Genomic DNA, 21,038 nt, shown 5'->3' on the forward strand with positions numbered 1-21,038 from the left:
TGAGGAAACATAACCCATGATAGTATTGGTCTTCTCAGTGGCATGAAACAGTGAGTGTTCAGAAAGAATAGTTCTTGAAAACACATTCTGATCTTTTCCTGGTCTTTTCTGTTTATATCTAGAAGATATGAACCCAGTGCAGATTTTGATCAAATACACCTGTCTAAAATCATCAAAAGGACATATAAACAGGGCTTAAGAACATATTTGACCAGGGATTGTGCTTCTAACTGCCCTAAAACCAATCCCTACCCTAACCTTAACCCTAACAAAACTCTAACAATAACTTCTACTGTATAACTTCTATTTTAGGCTGCCAGAAGAACAAGATTCATGACAAAAAAAGGCTAACCCATTCAAGAAGCGCTACAATAAGCTTATGACTTACTGCCTCCACGTTCAGATTTAACTGTTGAACGTTGTACAGTGGTGAAATGCAGGAAGAGCTCACTGAACTTCAGCTTGCTGACTCCAGTGATTTGGCCCCTTTTGCTGCAGGCACTACCTTCAACGTCCAAAACCATTAGTGATTTCTGTATTACTAAAGCAGTGCTCTAGGGCAACCATTTTCCTGCATTAATGTCCTTCTTCCACCGCTGCGAATCAAAGGCTTATCTTAATGCCTCAGTCTACCTTTGCATGCTCCGTAAATAACTCAGGTTAGAAGCTAGAAGACAGCATAAAGAGCCAAGAGAGAAAAACTATTCCTGTGCCACAGGTTTATTTTTAAAGCATAACAATTTATTATCAAGTACAAGAATATTAAACAAAACAACAAAAAAAATTCATCAGGTTCACAAAATTGTTTTGCAGAAATCTGCATCATTTCACTTTTGGTAGGTACAGTACAGAGAATGAAAAGCTTGGGGTATTTTTCCATGTAAGCTTATGTTTATAGTTCTTGCTTTGTTTTGTAAATGTGAAACTGCTCTGCTGACACCAAAGTGGAGTACAAAGCGATTGACTGCGGCTTTCGGTATCAGAGTTTGTAAAGTGCTTCTACCCCTATGACATTGGTCAATCACTCATTCCTTAAACAGGGCATTGGGCCAGGAGGAAGTAGTCTTTCTGAGGAAAGAGTCGACTGGCTTACTGCCAGTCAAAGGAACGTTTCACTAGCCGGTAGAAGTTACGGTTGTGCTCCCGGAGGTAGAACCGTAGCTGCTGCAGCACGGTCCCGTTGACGACAGGATGGGGACGCCCTTTGGATTCATGCAGACAGCGCTCTCGGCCATCACTCCGGATACAGTAGAACCCCTTGGTCTGATTGAAGTAGAAGTTGGACGACATTATCCTGGGGGGCAGGTTGAGAAAACGCTCCACTTTCTGCAGCTCGGGAAGGGGGTTCCGGATCAAAGTGTCCCCATCCACGATGTGGATCTGCTCCAGTGGGAAGTGGCGGAGCCAGTTAAGCATGTGCACGTCGTAGAGGCTCCGCTGAATGGCCTTGTAGCGTGTGTTGAGAGCTCCACTGCGCACCAGCAGGTTCTCAATAGCCTGCACCGGCTTATGGTTCTCCAGGCGGTTGAAGTAGACCTGGGTGTAGTCCGAGATGACCCGTTCAGTCGGGTCCCGTAGGATCAGAAGCAGCTTAATGGATGAGTTCATGGCACAGATGCGTTCTGGCGCTAAGGCAGATGTGAAGTAGCCCGGCGTCTTCTCCACGGTGATCTGGTGCGGGTAGGAATAGGGCATCAGCTCTCTGTACCAGTCAAAGCCCTTCGCGTAGTTCTCCTCCCAGTCGAAGAAGTGCACCTCCGTGGCGGCAGCCGCAACCTCAGGGTGGATGTCTAGCATCTCGAGCAGGGCACGCGTGCCACCCTTGCGCACCCCAATGATGATGCTGTGTGGGGCACGTTTGCTAGTCCCTGGTGGTGGAGACAGTGTGTAATTGGTTGTTAGTCCCGGGCCAAGATCCAGACTCTGAACAAACTCTGGCGGGGCAGCATATGTCTGGAGAACCAGGAGGAACATTGACACCAGTAAGAAGGCCATGCTGAGGGACACAAACCAAAAGAAGAAAACAGAAGATGGTCCAACAGAGCAGAGAGGAAAACGGAGATGGATGTCCCGTGGTTTAGCTGTGGATCAACGCCATCTCTCTGAGATCAAAGCTAACTGGAACAAAGCAGGGAACGGCTGTCTTCATCTGCCATTGAGGTGAAGGGTGAGGACAAATCACAACCAGTCCAGAGCACATCTGTAAAGACAGAAGACAAGAAAAATGTGATGGAATTAGGGTTTCTCATATGAATACCAAGAAAAGTAGTATTAGCCAAGGGGCCTATTTCTTTTAACCTGACATGGCTTTCCAGTAATTAATAAGATGTAAGTCCATCTCAAGTGTTTCCTATCCTTGGGTTATCATTATTAATCTCCCTCAGTGTGTTAATTTTCTCCTTCAACCTCCCCCTCTGATCTGTCCTTTCCTAATCAGGATTCACTTAAGTTTCATAGATGTACTGTGGGTATTTTATATAATATCATCGGTAGCCTAATAGCCTGTCCTACTTCATCCAGTGGTGAACTATGGCCCCTATTCTGTTTGATAGCATTTTTTTGTTTTGTATTTTATTTGTATGATATTACAAATCCAATTCATAACATATCATATTAAATTGGGGCGCTTAAGATCCTGGCAGTGCGTCTTTAAAATGTGTGCTATTTTGTAATTGCACTGGATAATAAACACATAGACAGATCATTACAAAACGTGGCTGAAATACGTGTGTTGCTCAGGGACAAAACACAGAGGCCACATTAATTCATCTTCTTTTACAAGGCCATAATCCTAACTTATATCAGTTAAATACAGTTAATAGCCCTGTAATATTTCAATCATGACAGTAGGGGTATGCGTAAGGACAAAGTGTGGTTACAGAAATAAGTAGAAAATTACAGAGGGGAGAACAAGTATTTGATACACTGCCGATTTTGCAGGTTTTCTGGCTAGGCCACTCCAGGACCTTGAGATGCTTCTTACGGAGCCACTCCTTAGTTGCCCTGGCTGTGTGTTTCGGGTCGTTGTCATGCTGGAAGACCCAGCCACGAACCCATCTTCAATGCTCTTACTGAGGGAAGGAGGTTGTTGGCCAAGATCTCGCGATACATGGCCCCATCCATCCTCCCCTCAATACGGTGCAGTCGTCCTGTCCCCTTTGCAGAAAAGCATCCCTAAAGAATGATGTTTCCACCTCCATGCTTCACGGTTGGGATGGTGTTCTTGGGGTTGTATTCATCCCTCTACTTCCTCCAAACACGGCGAGTGGTGTTTAGATAAAAAAGCTACATTTTTGTCTCATCAGACCACATGAACTTCTCCCATTCCTCCTCTGGGTCATCCAGATGGTCATTGGCAAACTTCAGACAGGCCTGGACATGCGCTGGCTTGAGCAGGGGGACCTTGCGTGCGCTGCAGGATTTTAATCCATGATGGCGTAGTGTGTTACTAATGGTTTTCTTTGGGACTGTGGTCCCAGCTCTCTTCAGGTCATTGACCAGGTCCTGCCGTGTAGTTCTGGGCTGATCCCTCACCTTCCTCATGATCATTGATGCCCCATGAGGTGAGATCTTGCATGGAGCCCCAGGCTGAGGGAGATTGACCGTCATTTTGAACTTCTTCCATTTTCTAACAATTGCCCCAACAGTTGTTGCCTTCTCACCAAGCTGCCTGTCTATTGTCCTGTAGCCCATCCCAGCCTTGTGCAAGTCTACAATTGTATCCCTGTGTCCTTACACAGCTCTCTGGTCTTGGTCATTGGGGAGAGGTTGGAGTCTGTTTGACTGAGTGTGTGGACAGGTGGCTTTCATACAGGTAATGAGTTCAAACAGGTGTAGTTAATACAGGGAATGAGTGGAGAATAGGAGGGCTTCTTAAGGAAAAACTAACAGGTCTGTGAGAGCCGGAATTCTTACTGGTTTGTAGGTGATCAAATACTTGCAATAAAATGCACATTAATTACTTAAAAATCCTACAATGAGATTTTTGGATTTTTGTTTTAGATTCCGTCTCTCACAGTTGAAGTGTACCTATGATCAAAATTACAGACCTCTACATGCATTGTAAGTAGGAAAACCTGCAACACTGACAGTGTATCAAATACTTGTTCTCCCCACTGTACGTTCTGGATAACTTAGATTTTCTATACAAGCGAAATCAAAACTAAGGCCAAGTGAGAAGACTATGACATGAGGTGTAAAGGAAAAACTGGATAGACTGTGTACCGACATAGCATTTCAATCCTGCTGACCTTAAAAGGCTTCTCAAATACTTTCATGAGGAAAACAACCTAAAAAAAGCAAGAGGTTGATTCCCCTATGACAGTCATAACAACTGCGATACTGTGAAAACATCCAATACCCTCACCAAAGGTCACTGTAAAGCTCTCTAAACAAACCACAGAATAATTATCTGCCCGACAACAGGCTTGTTGACTGAATGCTACCTGATACTACCCAATTTGCCGTTGTCCAATATTAAATCGACCACAACCATAGCTGTGATTGAATGAGGAGGAAGCTATTTTCAAACAATGCAAGAACCACAGCTCATCCTGGAAGAGCAGAGTAGAAATCTGTTTCCTCCACCTCAGAGGGTTGCCTGTTAGCACAAAGCCACCACGAACCCAACTTCTCCCTAATGTCTCTGCACTGTCTCCACACAGTGTTCTCACTCTCTTCCCAATGTCTCCCCAATATCTCCTCACTGTCCTCCCAATGTCCCCTCACTGTCCCCACAAGGTCTTTTATCTCTTCCCAGTGTCCCCTCATTGTCCTCCCCTGTCCTCTCACTGTATCCTCACTGTCTTCCCACTATCCCCCCACTGTCCTAAAATCACAACAATTCTGGGTAAGACCAGGACTAGATTTATGAGAGTAAAGGGTCAGGGTTAGGTATGGGACTGAGAATGGTCTGGGAATAGGATTTGGCATTAGGGCTTTGTACAGGGCCAGGGTTGATGTATACCTGCCCAATAGCACTGTGGGTAGAGAAAGGGTGCTCTACTGTGATCGTCTGTGCTGGGAGCCACTTATGCATTGTGACAGGTGCGCCTGCCTGTCAGCGTTTCCATGGCGGAGAACTGCCAGGACCAATGCTAAAAGCCAGTCAGCCAGACGAGCTTCCAGTCTTATCCAATTCCCCTCACTCCCTCTTAGCGCACCACCACCTGGTATGAGCCATTGTTTTGCTTCCCACAGGGTCACATTGCTTCATTCAAGACTCGATGCATATCTGTAGGTTTTCATTCAACACCCTATCTCAGTATCGGGCAGAACGTTTAACTTGGCACCTAGAAACTATTCAACTGAACGTTGGTGGAGAGAGTCGGAGTACTGGCAGGTGACAGACAACAAACTGGCAGTACACTTAGTCTCACTTAGGTAAGAGTCACGTTGAAATGGTGCAGTCAAAAAACTAATGGTTGCAAAGTTACCAACATTTTCAGTAATTTGGGTGATTGAACTTGGAGGACTTTAAATTACAAAAAATATTTTTTTAACATGGTTTTATTTTTTGTTATAATGTTTTTGTCTGTCTCAGTCTGCTTAATAAAAGATGCATAAACAATTGCATACCTTTTCAACTCTTCCAAATATTGAGTTTTGCCTCAACTGGCAAACCACTGACAATACATATTTTTAGTATTTCATACATTTTACATAAAGCCACACAGAGAGTGTGGCTAAACTAAGTCAAAATAATAAATGTTCTTAAATGGCTCATTCTCAGCTTAAGGTTCCTATAAAACCACTTAAAACCTAATGACCTCTTAGTTAAGTCGGGGGTTCCTGGCATGTCATAACAATCTTTAAATGTATTACAGCAAACAGGGCATTGGCCAATATTAACTAGCGCTTATGTTTCAGTGTAATTCAGTGTAACCTTTCTGATGTTGATTCTGGAATTAAACTAACACTGTAAAGGGTTAAAATACCACTTAATGGTTTAAAAGAACTCCAGTGTGGCTGTAAAGAATCAGAGTTCAGGCAAAACTGCAGCCATTATTATATTTCTCAGCATGACATTTTGAAGGTTTATTTTTCGAATTCTTTCAATATACATGTTTTTGCATGTATATTAATTAATCAATATTACGCCACATAAAAAACATACATTTAAAATGTTTAGATTTATTGCACTTTCAATTGAGATGGTTGTTCTAGTTTAAATATTATAATAGTGACTTCTAATACTGGAAGTAATTCTGAATGCAGGAGGAAGGTGAATAAAAAAACAATATATTGGTGATACCTACTGCAGATGGATTCCAATGGGAATTACATATCACTTTGAAAGCCTGTAGTGACCTGTAAAGTTAGATTTTCAGGCTGCTGTTTTGCAAAATCTTAAATCATGTTATTTTTAGGCACTAATCTAGTCTATGTCACTACCAAAGATTGTTAAAGGTGGCATTAATAGCTCTGAAATTCACTTGACAGGCACACTAGAAAATGCTAATTAGGCTAAAAACCAACATGAGCAGTATCTAATTCCGGTCCTGTATGGTTGAATCTTTCCTGGGTTTTTAATATTCTTATTGTTTCTAAAAGAACCAACACATTTTTTAGTTCTTTCACACTCTCAGAAAAAATAGAACCCAACAAGATTCTTGAACTATCCTTGTGATGGAACCCTTTTTTTAGTTGCATGAAGAACCCTTTTGGGTTTCAGGTAAAACTAATTTGGGTTGCAGGAAGAATCTTCTTGATGAAGCCCAAAAGAGTTGTACCTAGAACCAAAATGTTAAACTAATAACCAAAATTTGTTGCACATAGAACCAAATAGTGTTCCACTGCTGTTTCCTTTGTTCCATAAGGATTCTTTGTATAGCATTGCTCTCTAGAACCATATTTGGTTCCAACTAACACTGACATCTTTTCACATTTGATGTGATATTAGATTTTGATAATACTTGCCATTGAAAAAAAAGAAAAGAAATCCAAACCAATAAATTACCTGCATGTTTTCCATCGGCGATTCTTCAGATTTGACTATTGTACCTACAACAAATAAGTCAGCAGGTTTCCGGCTCCACAGGGACCCTGCTCCCACTAATTACTCAAACCAGCCAGCTAGCTACACGTAGCTATATGTAAGGCAGGAGCCAGAACAAATCCTCATTCTGTTACATGTGGCGAGCAGCAGGCATTGTCTTGCCTAGTTTCTCTTTTTTAAAGACACCTCATTAGACATATGTTTAACCAGAACAATTATTGATTCAATGGAGCTTGATTACCAAGCCCTTTGTGCTATCAAAACAGTATCATTGTTGTGCATCGAAACGTGGTTAAGCAGTCCTTCCCACGAGTTGTGTGTTTTGCTTTCACAGATCAGTTTTTGGACTTTGGTCGAGCCTGCACTCTGAAAGGAAACCTCAGCCTTATTAGTAGACAGGATCCTGCGTCGCCACAATGACTGACCAGAGAATGAGATGGGAGAAACACGCTGTCACACTGGACTGTTCTGCGGGTCACTGGGCTGTACAGTGCAGGACGGCCCTCAGCCGGGCTCTGGGGGCTTGTTACACTGCTGCCTTAGCCTAACGGAGAAGGCATCAGCTGAGGGGTGCTGATAGATTGCGCTGGGAGATGGGACTCAAAGCCAATCAATCGCACCACTGCTCCCGCACCTGAGGTGATGGAATGATCAAAACCATGTGCAGGTTACACTGAGCTATCCTTCTTCACTACTCCGCCATTCTCGATTTCTCTTTAACTCATTTATACTTGTGGTCCCGCTGTTGTCTGCGCTGGGAGTTACAAGCCCTCAAACCCGACCCAGTGCCCCTTCACCTACATTAAAAGAAGAAAGACTCTCTCAATCGCAGTGTTCTCTGTATTTCAAACGCCTTCTCTTTTTCTCCCTCTCAGATGTCTGATGGCAGATTCAAACACATATGGAAGGCACGAGTGAGCACACACAAAATAATTCTCTACCTTAAGACTTAACCACAGAATCATGTCGACCTTAACACTATTTTCAATGGCTTCACCATCCCCTCCTCCCAGAGTACCCTCTTCTCTCCCTTTATTCCATTTTCTAACTCTAGCACTCATAAACATAAACTCATAAACAGTGGAGAACAAATGTGACTCCCTGCCACACACTCTTTCCCAAACTCAGAGAGACCAATGCTACAGTAAGGCTTTTAAATAATGGATAAACTGGGCATCACTGGGCATAAAAAACTAATTCCCTATGACTTCCCTCGATTAAATCGTATAATATTGAATAAAAATAATGACTTCTCTCCATCTGTCACACATGTGCACACACCAAATGTTCAATGTTCCTTGATATGAATAATATATTACATTAAAAAACGAACAAGCTACTTTTTTCTGCATGTGACATCACAGATTTATCCTGTGCTGCACACAGAAAACTATTCAAACCAGAGTAAATAATTCAGATGTTTTGCTTTCCTGGGTTTATGACAAATATTATTTTGAGTGTGTTAAAGTAAGACAGGACTTTACAATCCCTATCGAAAGAAGCAGAAAGTCTTAGGGCCTATTCACACTATGAGAAGAACATTTTTATTCAGCATTAAACATTTTTGTAATGAAAACTCACATCTATCTCAACTGCCACAAGTTACCTTCCGAAGAGAGTAGCAACACATGGGCACTCAACGTCTTGACCGTGCCACAATATGATCTGAGCATGATTTGTCCAACATTAATAGTTATGTAGTCAATGCTGCTAAGCCAGCTGTATCTACGCATTCCCATTTGTTTCATATGACGTATGACTGTAGCTGAGCCAGCCATATGAAATGAAAGGGAATATGGATGCTGCTAACCAGTAAATAAATACAATTGAATATGTGACACTAAAAGCTAGTTGGATACTACTTGCTTAATTTCTAACCAAACTGAGTTTTCACAAAACAGCTGGAAACTGCTTGATTTCCATTAACATACAGTGGGGAGAACAAGTATTTGATCCATCTTCCCCTCAATACGGTGCAGTCGTCCTGTCCCCTTTGCAGAAAAGCATCTCCAAAGAATGATGTTTCCACCTCCATGCTTCACAGTTGGGATGGTGTTCTTGGGGTTGTACTCATCCTTCTTCTTCCTCCAAACACGGAGAGTGGTGTTTAGACCAAAAAGCTATATTTTTGTCTAATCAGACCACATGACCTTCTCCCATTCCTCCTCTGGATCATCCAGATGGTCATTGGCAAACTTCAGACGGGCCTGGACATGCGATGGCTTGAGCAGGGGGACCTTGCGTGCGCTGCAGGATTTTAAACCATGACGGCGTAGTGTGTTACTAATGGTTTTCCTTGATACTTTGGTCCCAGCTCTCTTCAGGTCATTGACCAGGTCCTGCCGTGTAGTTCTGGGCTGATCCCTCACCTTCCTCATTGATGCCCCACAATGTGAGGTCTTGCATGGAGCCCCAGGCCGAGGGAGATTGACCGTCATCTTGAACCTCTTCCATTTTCTAATAATTGCGCCAACAGTAGTTACTTTCTCACCAAGCTGCCTGCCTATTGTCCTGTAGCCCATCCTAGCCTTGTGCAGGTCTACAATTTTATAACTGATGTCCTTACACAGCTCACTGGTCTTGGCCATTGTGGAGAGGTTGGAGTCTGATTGAGTGTGTAGACAGGTACAGTTAATACAGGTAATGAGTGGAGAACAGGAGGGCTATCAAAAACTTGTTCTCCCCACTGTACACCCTTTTTTTTGGGTCATTATATTACAGTACAACAAAATGAGACAGACTAAACAAGCTGTTAGAGTCAGAAGAGAAAATGTAGACACCTAGCCTATCTAGCTAGTTAACTTACAGTTGTGCTCAAAAGTTTGCATACCCTTGGAGAATTGGTAATATACAGTTGTGCAGGCGCCTGTCACCTGCTAATCTTCCATGTCTCGACTACATTGCTGTCATTACCTCCAACTGGATAACTCACCTGATCAAGGCACTACTCATTCCGGTCCTGTCTACCCTCTCTGCCCTGTCCTGGAATATACTACTGTTGGATTTCCACTTCTCCTTCTCTGGAATACCACTAGTGGGCGGCCTGTGTGAACTCTCCATCTCGTTTTAAAGTCTCTTGTCAACTACTCCGCTATCTAGCTCCACGACATCTCCACTTGTTCTTCCCTCAGGCGCTCGCGCTGCCAAGCAGTTCTCCACTTATTTGCCATCGCCTGGGCCCCAGCCGTCAATTACACTGAGTAAGTCTCCATTTTCTCATTGGTTTTCTCTGGTCTGGGTTGTTGTTCAGAACGTGGTTTGACAGTGGCTGCTAGTGTTAAATGATAGGTGGCTGCGTTGTGGGCTGATTGAATGTCCGATTGGCAGAGCAGGTTCCCCTGTGACTTTAACTCAACTACTATTGATGCCATGTATCTGCCGGTTGAATCCCGTCTACTCCTTTTGGCAATCCTCTGCCCAGCACCAGCCGTTTTCTTTCAAACGATCTACAATCCATGAACAAAAACTATCGCATTTCTTCTGATGTAATGGCGCATGCCCGTTCGTCTGCCATCCTACGTAAGACGCTCCTACTCACATCGAAGCTCATGCCGCAAATTGTGTGTTAACTGTAGTCGTTCCGGAAACATTACCTCCCTCTGGTCTCACTCACGTCATCCACCGTATAAATCCGGTCGAACTGTAAACCTGTTCCCTTTAATCTACCACAATCTACACATCTGCTTCTACATTTTGCATTACTATCCTTGCTCTCCTAAACACCTGCTCCATGACTAATAAAGCACCCCTGCTCTATGAATTAATGCCGGACAACAAGCTGGACTTTCTTTTCCTAACTGAAACGTGGCAAATACCCAGATTTTTTCATATTAAATCAAGCCCCTCCCAATGGTTTTAGCTATCTGTCCCACCTAACAGGTCATGGTGGTGGCCTTACTGTACTATACAAATCCCATTTTAAAATCACTAAGTTGTCTCTTCCATCCTTCACCTCATTTGAATATATTGCCTGTAAATCAACATACTCCCCAACCATCATCCTTATTTGTCATCCTCCAAAAGCTAATGACTTATTCCTCTCCGACTTAGCTGAACTACTCCCCATTGCTGTAGACTTCTCCTCCTTGGCGACATGAATATTCACTTTGACTCACCTAGCTCCAAACTTACCTATGATGTCATTGCTCTCTTGGACTGTTTTAACTGTATCCAACATGTTAATTTCCCCACCCATATCAAAGGTCACATACTTGATCTCATCTGCTCCGTCGGCCTTACCATTACTCATATAACTCCATCTTCATTTCCGTTGTCTGACCACAAGATAATTAATTTCTCATTTTCTTCCAACGTACCACACAACACTGACAAGCGCATCATCTCTCTTCGTAACATCAAAGCTGTAGACGCCATCTGCTCTGCTCTTCCGATTGATTCCACCCTCAAATCACCTGAAGAACACGCTAACCATCTCAACACTACTGTCTGTCTCCCTCAACTCTCTGGCACCACTAAAAACTAGACATTTCTTTCACCTCCTCATCCCCCTGGTTTACATCTGAGCTCTGAACCATGATGCAAGTTCGTCGTCGCCTTGAACGAGTGAGAAAATCGGGGATCACAGTTCACACTGAAGCCTACAAACACCACCTTTCAGCTTACAGAGATGCCCTCAGTGCAGCTAGGTTCTCCTACATCTCAAACAAACTCAACCGCTCCTGTATGAACTCCCGGACCCTCTTCTCTACTGTCAGCAAACTACTTCAGCCCTGCAATGACTCACTCTCTAGACCCTCCACTAAACTTGGCAACTCTTTTTTGCAGTTTAGTAAAGATAAAATAACAACAATAAACTCCTCACTATCTAATGAATCTACCACAGCCTGTTAACCTCCATATTGGTTCACCTGCTCCCCAGGACTCTCACCTCTCCTCATTCAGTCCGGTTGATTCCGCTTACATCACAAAGCTCATAATGACATCCAAAAATACTCCCTGCACTCTCGATCCTATCCCACAGTCCTGCTTAAAGCCTTCATACCTGCTCTCTGTCCACACATCACAAGCATAGTCAACCTGTCCCTCACCAATGGTATTGTCCCCTCCTGTTACAAAGCTGCTGCTGTCACCCCCATCCTAAAGAAACCTGGACTAGACAACACCATCCTTAACAATTTCATTCCAATCCATAGCACAGAAACTGCACTCCTCAAAGTCGTCAATGACCATCTCCTCTCTGGTGATGCCGGTTCCCTCAACATCCTGATTCTCCTCGACCTGAGTGCTGCCTTGACACCGTTAACCACCAGATTCTGCTCACCGGGCTCAAGGGGCTGGGTGTTGAGGGAACTGCACTTGCCAGGCTCAATTCCTATCTCACTAACCGAACCCATTTAATCTCACTAAAAGGCCAAAACTCAGACTCAGCTACAGTCACTCAAGGGGTCCCCCGGGGCTCAGTATTTGGTCCCCTACTCTTTGTCATCTACATCCTTCCCCTTGGTCTAATCCTCTGCCACTTCAACCTAAATGTCCACTGCTATGCTGATGATACACAAATATATCTAGCCACCAAGTCTCTCACCAACCCACCTCTGACCCATATTGAATCCTGTCTGACTGCAATAAAAGCATGAATGAAGGACAACTTCCTCAAACTAAACAGTAACAAAACAGAACTTGTACTAATTGGAACCAGATCCACTCAACAAAACTGGCACTTTCAATCTCATCATCGATGACACCGTTGTTTCTCCATCCCCCCACGCACGTAACCTTGGCATCATTCTGGACTCTACACTCTCCTTTGATCAGCACGTCAAACAGACTGTAAAATCTTAATTCTTCCATCTTCACAACATTGCCAAACTCAGACCTTCCCTCTCCCGTCCTGCTGCTGAAACACTAATACATGCATTCATAACCTCCTGTCTTGACTACTGCAACTCCCTACTCACCGGCATTAAATCTACATCCCTCCATAAGCTCCAAATGGTTCCTATCCTCTGTGAGTTACACTGGCTTCCTATGTCCCAACGCATCAACTACAAGATCCTCCTATTGACATGTAAAGCCCTAAACAATACTGCCCCTGCCTACGTCTCCAACTTTCTTCTTCCATAACTACCAACACACACACTCCGTTCCAGTACTGCAGGACACCTCATAATCCCCAAGTCCAAGCTCAAAGGCTTTGGTGACAGGGCATTCTCAAGGGTTGCTCCTCGTCTCTGGAACTCTCTCTCCAAAACCATCTGTGACTCTGAGACTCTCCCCATCTTCCAGCAACGCCTCAAGACTCATCTGTTTAAAATCGCCTACCCATAGCCACGCCAAATCCCACACTCTCAATATTTGTTGTTTTCTCATAGTATTTATTTTGTTTCTGTTTGTTTTGTGTTCCATGTCACTTTTGTACAGCGTCTTTGGTTCCCCGAAAAGCACTATAGAAATATCATGTATTATTATTATTATTATTATTATTATTAACAAGTTATACAGACATTTCAAGTAAAATAAAATGTGACAATGCACTTTTATGTTCACATTTGTGAGAGGAAATGTATCTGAATGATTTGTTTAAAAAATCTCAGCTTGCAGATTCAAATCAATAATATTTTGGTTACTTACAAATATGCTACCATGGATGCAGTGGCAAAGTGGTAAAACAAATGTATGGGTAAACAATGGTAACCAGTTGTGGTAAAAACAAAAAGAAGTACCATATAATTTCAATACATTTTTAAAACTACATGAACGCTTTTATTTCCCATGGTAAAATCGTATTTCAAGAGATAAACCACAGAATGCCATATGTTCCACGATTTAGACCAAATCATGGTCCTGGTCCCATATAGCTCTGTTTGGTAGAGCATGGCACTTACATCACCAAGGTTTTGTGGGTTTCAGTCCCACTGGGGTCAGTATGAATAAATTATGAGAATGTGCTAACTACTGTAAGTCACTCTGGATGAGAGCACCTGCCATATGACCTCAATATAAAATTCAGATACATGTTATGAATGATGCAATGTTATTTTTGGTTACAATGGCAGAATGAAAGTAACATGTTATATTTTGGTAGACAAAATTTCACTTAGCTGGCTACCTAGCTCTACGTTCTGTATTTTCCAAAATAGTATATCATGACAAATCGATCCCCATAAGGTTTTTCACAAGTCAATATTAGAAAATATATATATTCCGGCATAGTTATTAGGGTTATGGTAAAACTTGGGCATAGTGATATAATTTGTTTTATTTAGGTTCGGGATTACAGGTTAGGTTTAGGTGTTAGAGCTAGGTTAAGTTTAGGCATAAATGTTAGCTTATTGAGGTTAAGGTTAGGTTTAGGTTAGGGTTATAATTAGGGATAGAGAACATTGAGAATTTTATCTGGTTCCCACAAATGTTTTTGAAAATAAAAGTTTGTGTGTGTGTGTGTGCCATTCCTATTATATGAAATGTGGCTCTTCAGACAAAAGATATTTACTCAATACTACAGTATCCCAAAGTAAATGCATGCCTTGCTGCAACTCAATTGCAGAATTCTTCAAACAATTGCATTGATCCCAATCAAGTTAACTCAAAAAAAAAAAAAACATCCCCAGATTTCTTTCTATTGATGAAGGCACACCACAGATAAAAATTGAACAAACAGATTATATTTCTATGTAGCTACATTCATCAGATAACTCACACCCCCACTCCATTTGTTGATCTGTGAATGACATTAAGCAGGGTGATGCCTGTTTTTTGCTAAAATTGGGCTGACAGCACAAGCTGTGAAAAAGCGAGGAGCGCTAGCTGTTAGGCTATTTCTAGAGCATGTGAGTAAGGTGATGACCGAATCTGCACCACATGTCAGCAGTGGCATTCATTATGTGCTTCTAAGAAGGGGTAATATACCATTAGCTGGTACAGTCAGACATGTGCCCTCAGTGCAGACACTAATTGTGGTGTTTTAACTGTTTTAACTCTAATCTTCTGCTCTACTCTCTGGTTAAGTCTGTCGAGGAGTGGAACTCTTTTGTTCAATTCACTGAAGTGTGCTTTACTGTTGAGAGCAGCATCTCCCAATTAGACAATGGTCTGCCCACCACCATCTGCAGCTAACAGCACTGATAGCTACAACTGATTGTATGTGTGTGTGTATATATATGTTTGCATATTTGTGTATGTTTGCCTGAAACAGAGTACTCCCTGTGGACCATGATCCATGACGATCCATCCAAATGCCAGAAAACAGTGGATAAGGATAGCCTATAGCCCATTAAGATGCACAGTATTTCCATTGTCCCCTAGCTAGCACGGACCTTAATGAGTTTGCAAACTGGCTATATTTCCTGGCAACCAATATGACCCATCATTATCAATATGCGACCCCTTACTGTGAAACTTTGGATGTAAAGAAAAAACAAACATGGAAATGTATGGCAGAATGTCTACTCTTCATCCCCTAGAATGCTTTATTCTGTACCATATAACTTCCAGAGTAACTTTGACATTTGTCGATATCTGATGATGTACTTTGAGCACCAACTGACATTGTCTGGATTCCCAGGAGGCGTTCTGGCAGACAAAACAGGCTGACTTCCTCGTCACCCCTGGATGAGCAGAGACAGCTAATCAGACAGCACGCTGACTCACTCAGGGAAGCTGTCTACAGTCGGTCAGACATAATAGTGACACTGAAAAAGGCTACAACAAGCCAGTGGCCAGATTTCACTTAATTTTACCTGCCAGTTCTGATAAAACATCTAAGTTAGACAGAAACACAGCAATTCAGACAGAGAAAAATATATTCTCTAAGAGCCTGAAAGTCCAAAGTTTTTCTAAAGGTGAACACGAATATGAGTCAGAGGCACGCACTCTCTCACTCCCTACTTAATTTAAACAAATTGACTACTGCTTTATCTCTCGTTCATTCTCTGAAAGGCTGAACTAGGCTCACTCTGCAGACTCTCCAAACCTCCCACAAGCTGCAATACACACATACATTATGGATGAATTACTTCATCAAATAAAAAGCAGGGCATCTTGTGATGAACTGCGGGGATACTCTTAATCTTTCATGAACCCAATCTGATGAATAGTTTAATGATGGAACAATAGCAGGGCGTGTTTAGTGCTGACAAAGATTTTTGTAGCACAAGGAGAAACACAGAAAAGAATTAGACTGGTCGGGCATTCTCATAATTACATAACAAATGTGTTTTGTTTATTGACAGTCTGTTTCTTTAACTTAAACTGTTCATAATTGGCACAAAGTATGTGGATCAAATGCCTGCCATGCTGATCCTGGATATATTTAGCATTTTAGAATCTGATGTCTAAAATCATGTGGACAGTGTGGGATCTGATCTAGATCAGGATACAGAACAGGTCTCCCCTGTTCCCCCTCTTCATATAATTATCCTAAATTAACTTAATTGATATGATGAATATGGTTCCTGAAATAGCCAACCCTTAATCCCAGTTACCCAAAAATACAATTATCTTGTGAATATTTGCAGTTTCCTGTTTTATGTCTGGCCAAATCAGCCAACCCCACTGACCCTTCCACTAACTTCACTTGGTGTTTAGAAATTATTCTTTTTCATTTACATTACAATCCAGCCCATTTTGACTTTGTGGCTTTAAAATCCATAGAATCTAGTGGAAAGTCATTATTACCCGCATTATCGTGCACAGACCTTCTGAGGGGCATGTGCTGAATTTGAAAAGGTGGCCAGAGCTGTTGTCTCAAACAGACGGAGGATGTGTAGAAGTGAGAGACGTGTAAAAATATCTAGCGGATGCCCATCGGAGTGAGTGACGCTTATAAAACAAGGCCAAGGTGGACGGGCACAGGTCACCTGGAAAGGGCACTAGATAGCAAAGGGGCATGTCCTCTGCCCAGGTTAAGCCTTACCTGTGTATGTGGCTGATTATCCCCACACACTGCCGTACCACTTCAAGTACAGCCTTTGCCCGAATCGTCAATCATCCGAATAACCAATGACAAAATCCCAAACCAGGAACTAATGCACCTCATAATGAAATTGCTCAATGTGGTCCTTAACAGTCACACCGTTTAATCTGACCAGAAGACTTTACTTCTCCCTTAACACCCTCATGTACCCTCATGTGAAGTGAGGCATAGCAAATCCCTGTGTAACCAAATGCAAACGGCCATCACTGATCTACAATTCTACAGATGGTATAGGCTGCTATATGTCTGCGTTTTCCACATATTGGACTTGGTTCCCTGCTCTGGCACCATAGCGTCCTATTGGAAGATGCGCAATGCACTCGCCGCCAGTTTTTTGGTTTTGACAAATATCTACTTCGCAGGCACCATGGACGAGATATTTCTTGGGTTTGAAGCTGGCCCTTCTGTGATCCGATGCAGAGTGCCAAGCGCTGGAGCGAATAGACTGTTACCGCAGCTGGGGACCCATTCCAAACATTTCCTGGTATTCCACAGAGTGCTGGCAATGTGTCCTGTCAGTAAATCCATTCTAGCCCGCACTGTGAGGAGAGATATGCCCATCCCAAGCAGTATGGATCGGCATTGACAGCCGTGCTGGAAGTCCATTTACATACACAGTGAGTGACCTTGATTCTGATAGAAAACGTATGAGACAATCTTGCGCTGGGTTCCCAGGTAACAAAACAGTCACTGCACTGCTAAAGCACGCACAACGCCTATTCATTATAACCAATTAACAACGTTGGCCAAATAAGCCAAGAGCAACATTTGTGCTACACTCTTTCACGCTTTCTAAGTCACACATCAACATAGGATTCATCGTCTGCCTGTGCATAATGCATGTGTTTTGTTCAGTGTTTGTCTGAACACATTGTCTATCCCTTTGGAAGCAAACAAAGTAGACTGTCCCTGTGCTAAACTTTCACTGGCATCCTTGTAATTTCCCACTCGTAAGCAGGCAACAGATCGGAGGGAGACATGTTTATCTATAATGACAATCTCTAGCTCCATTTCCCTGCATCCCAGCTCTGGGTCCCCAGCAGAGGAGGACAGGAATGCTACAGAGATCTGATTGGGCCAATGTAAACAGCATCTGAGCTTCACCTGGTAGTCGTGGTAGCGAGCTGGGCTCCATCATTAGATAATTCCCAGCATGCCCTCCCCCTGCGATGCCGCGCCCCAGTGCCCATCTCTACCGGCTGGCTGGCAGTCTGTCAGATTTGCATATTGCCAGAATAGGGACTGTGAAACTGGGCCAACGTCGCTTCAGAATCTTCATTCAACAGAACGCTACACCAGCATTTAACCTCAGAGAAACACTGGCAAATAGACGGAGAACTATTGGTTCTCTCACTTTCTCTGCTCCTGATAGTCTCCATTTCGTTTTGCCATTGGGACATGTTTTAAAGGCAGGTTTTAGTGGTGTGAAAAACAATCCAGCACTTCAATATGAGGATATCCATCTGGAGGTCTCATCAGTTTAAATCACTACAGGGTGACCTGCTGCGCGAAGGTGAAGGTGTGAAAACACTTGGTAATTATTTTTGACTCAAAGTAAATGCAAGCCAAGAGGGAAATGGCTATCTGATGTGATGTAAAAGCATAAAAGGCTGTGTGAGTGATTTGTAGCTTTCACTGGCGGACAGAATCTGACTATGACTGTTTATTCAAAAATTGTTTGGACAGGATATCTGTTACCATATCAATGGCCATCTGTTGCATCTCTGGACTAATAAATTATCAGCAAGCCTTTGTCTCAGTTCTCTGTCAAAGCACCAACACATTTGCTTTACTTGAAATTATAATTTTACCAATACAAAATATATATTTACTAACATATGCACACTAGTTTGTACCTTTATAATATTTGGGAACTGTGTATGAGTAGCCAAATGAAACCAATCTGCTCTCTACAATATGTTCACCATTATATTACAACTGAAATAGAATCTGTCTGGTTCCATCAAGCTAATGTGCATATACAGCTCCGGAAAAAAATAAGAGACCACTGCACCTTTTTGTTTCGTTTCCAAAAAAGTTGAAAAGGAAAGTTTTGAGTGAGGAACAGAAGCCTTCGATTTGCAGTGGTCTCTTAACCCTTCTGTTCCTCACTCAAAATCTTATTTTTCAACTTTTTTGGAAAGGAAAGAAAAAGGTGCAGAGGTTTCTGGTTTTCTTCAGAGATGTATATGGAAGTTCTGCATAAAGACAAAAAGAACACAAACACAAAGTTATTTTTGACACAGTTTATCATAGCTGTAATGACTTAGGGAGCAGATTAAATTATCTTCATTTGGTCACGGGTGTTCGTGGATTGTGTTTTATCGACTGACTTATCCAACTATTTTGAACTTTTTCTCTGCGAAAATGGATGGAAACTGTATGGATCTGGAAGCGTCATATCCGATGAACGAAACGCAAATAAAAAAATCAAAAGACATGTTTTTCTGCGCCCTCCTTGTCCAATAATGTATAGCTATGATGTTCTGCACTGCCCATGAATAAGTAATCAGGGCCATTGGCTTACTGCTCATTGTTCTGCTGCCTCTGCGGCCCTGTAAAACCAACTGAAGTGTTTATGGGAGATAAGAGGCGATGGAGGTCGCACCCCCAATAGCGTCTATTATCGCCCGTGTTCTGCAGCTAGAGGCATTTTAAAAAAGAGCCCATACTTAAGATGAATCATTAATTAGAGCAGTTGGTGGACCTGACATCCGAGACATAATGGGAAGAATAAAAACACCCAAATGAAAGGTCAGAATCTGCAGGATATCCCGTGGTGATGTGCTGTCATAGCGTCGATGTAGAGATGGGCTCCCGGTAATACAATTCACGTTAAAAAATATGTTTTGGTGAGCTTTTCTGCAATGCCTGGACGGAGGGACCGTGCAGACTATTCATAATCGTTTTAAAACGAGTTCAGTTCATTGATTTCCAGGAGATTTATCTGCTAAGTCATTCTAAGTCGTCGGTTGAATTACTGCCAAAGTCATTCAATTATTCTACTCTCATTTCCCGTAAGTCTAACACCACCCATGGGGCAGAAAAGGTTGCCAGAGAAAAAAGGAAACGGATGTTCAGGTTACACTTCACATGAATGCGCATTGTCGGTCATACGGACTACACCGAGTGCAATGGATGACATGGTAAAGACCGTTAGGCTACTTCGATTTTGGGCACAGAAAACACAAGCCTTGGATCATCACCAACAGAACAACCAATCCTGAGATTCTATAGACAATGTTCATCAAGCTAGACCAGACAGACTGATACAGACTGTAAAACCGCAATAAAAACCTCCTTCATTTAAAGCACCGTGTCGAGATCCTGTGACACCCCACCTTTAACCATTTTAGACAGAAATGCTAAATGTAGTAAGGCAATTATTTTCTTGCTCCATAACTTACATTGATCCAGAATATCGAAGATAGATGTAATTATCATAGCAGACGTGTTCCACCAGAATCTGACAAATGACTGACGTCCCTATTCCCAGTCGTGGAAATAATCATCACTGGCAAAAAAAAGAACATTAATTACTTACTCTGAAAGACTGAGGAAGCATGATCATGGCCTTGATTTCATAATTTACCAAACAACCATAATTTTCCTCACTCCACATTTAATATGCAGTCATCAAGGGGACTCATATACGGTTGCACCCTTTCACTGTTCGAAGATAATTATCCCCTGTACAAAACTCCATAACAACAAACATGTCAAGAGATTCGTTGGCATTGACAAACACCTCGATTTCTTTAGTTTTCAAATATTTTACACTTTTATTGGATAATTGTCAAATAGGCCCTATGCCCATGTAACTTCCCAACATTAAAACTGAACCAAGTTCAGATGCAGTATCAGAAGTGTGAAACATAAGGTTAGCCTGTTAGAAACTGTAGAAAGGTGGTTTTCTCTTCCCTGACTCTCCAGTAAATGACCAAATAAACCATTTCGCTGTTAATTTAGACTCTAAGGATTCTTCCTGGCTCAACTGATTATATCGCTCACTAGCAGGCACCAAAGCTCTATTGGTATTTAACAAAGATTAGCTTTAAATTGATGATTAACCTTTGTAATCCTGTGTGCACATTGAGAACAGCTCCG

The 21,038-nt window shown here is 42.3% G+C and overlaps 1 protein-coding gene across 3 annotated transcripts in view; it reads right to left on the bottom strand.

The window, feature by feature from the left end:
* Positions 1-704: 704 nt before the first annotated feature.
* LOC105025937 (heparan sulfate glucosamine 3-O-sulfotransferase 1) overlaps positions 705-21,038 on the bottom strand; it is a 34,974-nt gene continuing 14,640 nt past the window's right edge. The window contains exons 1-2 of one of the 3 annotated variants that reach the window (XM_020047051.2): positions 9,930-12,876; positions 705-2,200 (exon numbers count right to left, since the gene is read on the bottom strand). In XM_020047051.2, the coding sequence (XP_019902610.1) occupies positions 1,090-1,995 (906 nt within the window). In that variant the 5' untranslated portion in view covers positions 1,996-2,200; positions 9,930-12,876 and the 3' untranslated portion in view covers positions 705-1,089. Of the gene's footprint in view, positions 2,201-6,958; positions 7,799-9,929; positions 12,877-21,038 lie in introns of those variants that run through there. The other 2 variants (XM_010897010.4, XM_010897009.4) reach the window with 2 other exon arrangements.

This window comes from Esox lucius, chromosome 6 (genome assembly GCF_011004845.1).
Source record: "Esox lucius isolate fEsoLuc1 chromosome 6, fEsoLuc1.pri, whole genome shotgun sequence".
Taxonomy (NCBI): domain Eukaryota; kingdom Metazoa; phylum Chordata; class Actinopteri; order Esociformes; family Esocidae; genus Esox; species Esox lucius.